Consider the following 4,291-nt stretch of genomic DNA (forward strand, 5'->3'; position numbering starts at 1 on the left):
GCTCAGCCAGCCCCTCTGCTAACCACTCTCTTCCAATTGCTTCCTGAAAGTACTAGCCAGAGCAAAGCGAGCGTCACTACTTTTCACCTCCTTTATCATAATGTAGTTCAGAAAGAAGTGCCTGAGACACCTCATCTGTAGATGAGTTAATTTTTAAATTATGCCACTACACATTACTGTCATTCTTTTCTCACAACAATGTCATACACAATAGAAAACTTTGGATTCTCTATAGTGAGTGAAATCAGCAGTGTCAGGAGGAAGACAGTGCCGGCAGTGCTGTTACTGCTCCACTCTGTAAGACAGTACCAGGGTAAGGCGCTTTGGCAATCAGCACCAAGTTTAAGAGATAGGCTTTGTAATAATTCGCTCTCCGCACGCCAGAGTATGCACAAGTTCCCTCCAGACGCATGGAAAACTGAGACACCCTGGCTGTTCTCTAAGCTGCTTTGAAACTAAGACAATTTGTGCACCCCAGCAGCAGATCCTGGCACGATCCTCTTCCTCAGTACAGTACATTTTGATAGCAACACAGAAGCACACGACACAAAACAGATTTGTTCAAGCTCACCATGGTTCTGATGGGCTACACGCACCAAGAGGCAATTCAGAAAGAGCACACAACTCAATTCCTCTGGACACCAGCACTGATCAAAGGAATTTCAGCTCCATTTTGTGAAGGAAGAAAGAGTTTACAAGTGAAAAGATCTTATTGCAAGTTGTACTGCTCAGCTTGGCCACTTCTAACACAGATCAGAAGTATCAGAAGCTACCAAAGAGCCAAGGACAAAGAATTCATGTTTTGCAAATACCTGTATATCAAGTTTGCTTTAAAAAGAAAAGCCACTGCACAACAATCCAAATGGCCTTCTCTAACAGACTTGAAATCATTAGATCAACACTGACAGAAAATACAGACTTTGGTAGCAGTTCTGGCACCTTGCAGTTTGGAAAACTCTTGTGCATGTGGGACTGAGGCAGCTGGTTTGCAGATCCCTTTCTCACAGCATCCCGGGGTCACCTGTGCTTCCTTCACAACCGCGTATCACAGGGCTCAGCAGGCGCCTTCCTCAGAAGGTGCAAACTGGCAGCTGTCGTGAGAAACAGTGTCAATGCTCTGCACTTCCGACTGCGGGTGGATGGACACCTGAACGGCTATCTCTTGACCTGGCTCATTCATGGACCCGTCGTCTGAATCCCCGGCTGGTGAATCGCTCCGCTTGATCTCTGGGTTGATGGGGTATATTGCAGCTTGGGTACTGCAGCCTTGGGTCTGTTTTTCCTCCTCACCAACTTCATCAGGATCATCAACCCGCACAGCCTCAAAGATCTCCTCCATGAACGCCTTGCAGTTCAGGATCAGAGGTGGAAGAGGAATGCTTCTGGCGAGCTCTTCAATATACCGAGCAAACTCCATGGTCTTAAACTGAGTGACTTTGGCCAACTCCAGTGTTTTGGCAGATGTAATGATAGGGATACGCTTGGCTATCTCAAAAGCCTTCTGAAGCTTCTCGGCCCCTTCCGTCCTGAAGAACTCATTGATAGCCTTCTCTGTCTTGCGGAGGTGGCTGCTCATCATGCACAGACGTGTTATGTTCAGAATGAGGGTGATAGCAAAGGCAATGAGGCACACAATCATGTAGTAGATACTCATGTCTCCTGAGGTGAAGATAACCCTCAGTGTGACTGTGTAATACAGGGTGTTGTTGAGACGAACAACCGCACACGTGTATCGCCCCCGGTCAGCAAAGCTGACCTTTGTGATGTTAAGGGAATTACCAGCAATCCTCCACCGGCCACCTGCAGATTCAAAAGAACAAACGGAGTTAATGAAACAGCTATCACGAGGTAAACTAGACATGTGCTGTTTGCTCCACCAACAGGAGACAGAGCTTGGAAGTAAGTGGTCTACTTCTAGCATAATGCACCAAGGACTGAAATTTCCTTTTCATGCTTGTGATAGAGAGTCATAACCCAGTTACCAAGCCTACCGCTTCATGGTAACCTATTCTGCAGGCTTGCTACTCTGGTTTATCTTCTTTCATCTGCACTTTCTCGTGTTCTCTTAGGCTGAAAGCGCTTCCTGATGGAACCTAATTCTTAACTAGAGCTTCTCTCCCACTGTGTAGCACAATGTCGAAAGCCTGTCCTCTATAAAGTCCCGTTTTCCTTATGTTCGGAGTCAAAAGTCAAGTGACCCATGAAAAAGATCGGAGTCTGTAAATGGCTTCGCTGGCAAAAGAACCCAGGATTTTCTTGATTCATGATTTTCCGCTGAGCACGCAGCACTGATAGACAAAACCCACGTAAAGAGAAATCAATAACAGCAGCCAGCTTTATACACTATTGCCATGTGTTTACAACTTAGGGGGAAAACTGTTTTCATAACTCATTCTTCTAATTACTCTACTTTGAACTAATCTCCAGATGGCATTTTAACTACAAAGAGGTTACTGAATACTTAAGGCAGAAAGATGGCCTCCGAGAACATCCTATCCATCAGCGAAATGACCTTCATTAATACTAATAGAGTAGAGAAAACCACACACATGTCCAAAAGACATTATTACTGAAAATTAAAAACTACAGATACAGAACTGTAAGAGCCAGTGGTTAGGAAAATACATTCTCCTTCTGTACAAAAGGGTTAAACAGAATGTATTTCATCATTACAAATTGTGTTAGTTTCCAGTCTCACTGGTGCATAAACCAGAAAACAAATGTAGTAAGTTATCCCATGCTTTAGAAAATCCTGTAACAAAATTAAAGCACCGATTGCCAGCTGGAAAAGGTCACAAATTGTGGAGAATTGTATTTAATTTGTGCGTTTAGAAAAACAGAATATAAACCAGAGCAATAATAAATAAAAACATCAGTTAGCATCTGGTAGGATGCAGATTCATTTCTTGCGTATTGAATGCTGCAATGCCTCTTGAACAAAATGATTCTGTGAGGCACTACAGCAGGACGGATGGGCTAGGGCATGAGAACTCAGGTAGAATTCACTTGCCAGAGGGCAAAGGGCTTTATCTTGCTCTCTCCTTATCTCCCAACTGTAAAAACGGGAGGACAGGAAAAGCAAATGGTAACGAAGTCCCAGAGGTTTTCAGATCCTCTGTAAAAGGGTCATAGTGAAGGATAGAAACGAGCAGGAAAGCTCACCTTCATCTTTCTCTTCAAGCAGGTGTCCTCTGGAGTTATACCAAAGAACATATTCAACCTGGCTGATGTTCAGTTTACATTCAATCACAGTACTGGTCCCCTCTTTGGCTATAATATCATGGTGTGCTGGAGAACTTACTAAAGCCTGAGACACTGCAAGAAGCGATGCATTGGAAGTCCCAAAAGCAACTGTCCTGTTAAAAGCTACATTTTCCAGTGTAAATCCAACTGAAAGATCAGCACTAATAGTCAAAATTAACAGGCAGCAGTTGAGCTTCATGGAAAACTAGAGAAAATTCTTTTTTCATTTAATTTGGAGAAATGAGGTCAGATGATATTCAGCAGTCTGTATTGCTCTGAGATGGGAGAGGAGGCTCTTGCTTTGTTCAGTGATAGAAAGTGTCTTGGATCCAAATGCACCTTCAAGAGCATCAGTATTAGGAGTGGAAATTGGAAATCCAACTGAAAAAAAAACAAACAGGAAAAGAATTAAGTTCATTAATGATAGCAAGCTTACGGCATAGTCAAATTTCATTTCCATAAACACGAGCGCAACCTTCAGTTCTCTAGATGTTCATCTTCCCAACCAAATAAATAACCTCAGGAGCAATGATCATTAAGGGGAAAAAGGTTTTTAAAAGAAGAACAAATTGTTCAAACTACTTGAAATGCCTAACTATCTTCAGGGTCAGAAAGTGGATGCTGCATTTGTTACCACAGAAAAAGTGCTTGCTTAACAGAGCAAGAAAAGCAAGAAAGAAGACATAATTTCTGCCTCCTTCCTCGCAGTATCAAAGTGCTTTTAAGCCCTGGTTTTCTAAAGCTGGTCTTTCACTTAGCATCTAGGGAAAAAACACATCTGATTTTTAGCATTCACACATCTACTTACTTGATTTTAGAGGGTGAATCAGTGTTATCTGTCTAAATGCTACATAATGCACTCCTAATTTCTTCTGTTGGGAAAACTCTCCAGGCAGTATCTACTGCCACAGGGAGGAAGTCCCTTGCTGAACATCAGGACACTGATGTCTAAACATCCTTTTCTCCGATCACTCTTGCTGCTGCTGCTGCTGCTGTAATTTGTAACTCTGCCTTTTTTTTTGTGCATGTTTTACAATAAGCTCCTGCT

The 4,291-nt window shown here is 42.8% G+C and overlaps 1 protein-coding gene across 1 annotated transcript; it reads right to left on the reverse strand.

Annotated features, from left to right (window-relative positions):
• Positions 1–654: 654 nt before the first annotated feature.
• On the reverse strand, positions 655–3,626 carry MFAP3 (microfibrillar-associated protein 3). Its single transcript, XM_010145913.1, has 2 exons — positions 3,163–3,626; positions 655–1,800 (listed from the first exon to the last, which is right to left on the reverse strand). The coding sequence occupies exons 1-2, from the start codon at positions 3,440–3,442 to the stop codon at positions 1,055–1,057; spliced, it is 1,026 nt and encodes a 341-aa protein (XP_010144215.1). The 5' UTR covers positions 3,443–3,626; the 3' UTR covers positions 655–1,054.
• Positions 3,627–4,291: the final 665 nt, after the last annotated feature.

Source organism: Buceros rhinoceros, unplaced genomic scaffold, assembly GCF_000710305.1.
Source record: "Buceros rhinoceros silvestris isolate BGI_N320 unplaced genomic scaffold, ASM71030v1 scaffold31251, whole genome shotgun sequence".
In the NCBI taxonomy this organism is placed as follows: domain Eukaryota; kingdom Metazoa; phylum Chordata; class Aves; order Bucerotiformes; family Bucerotidae; genus Buceros; species Buceros rhinoceros.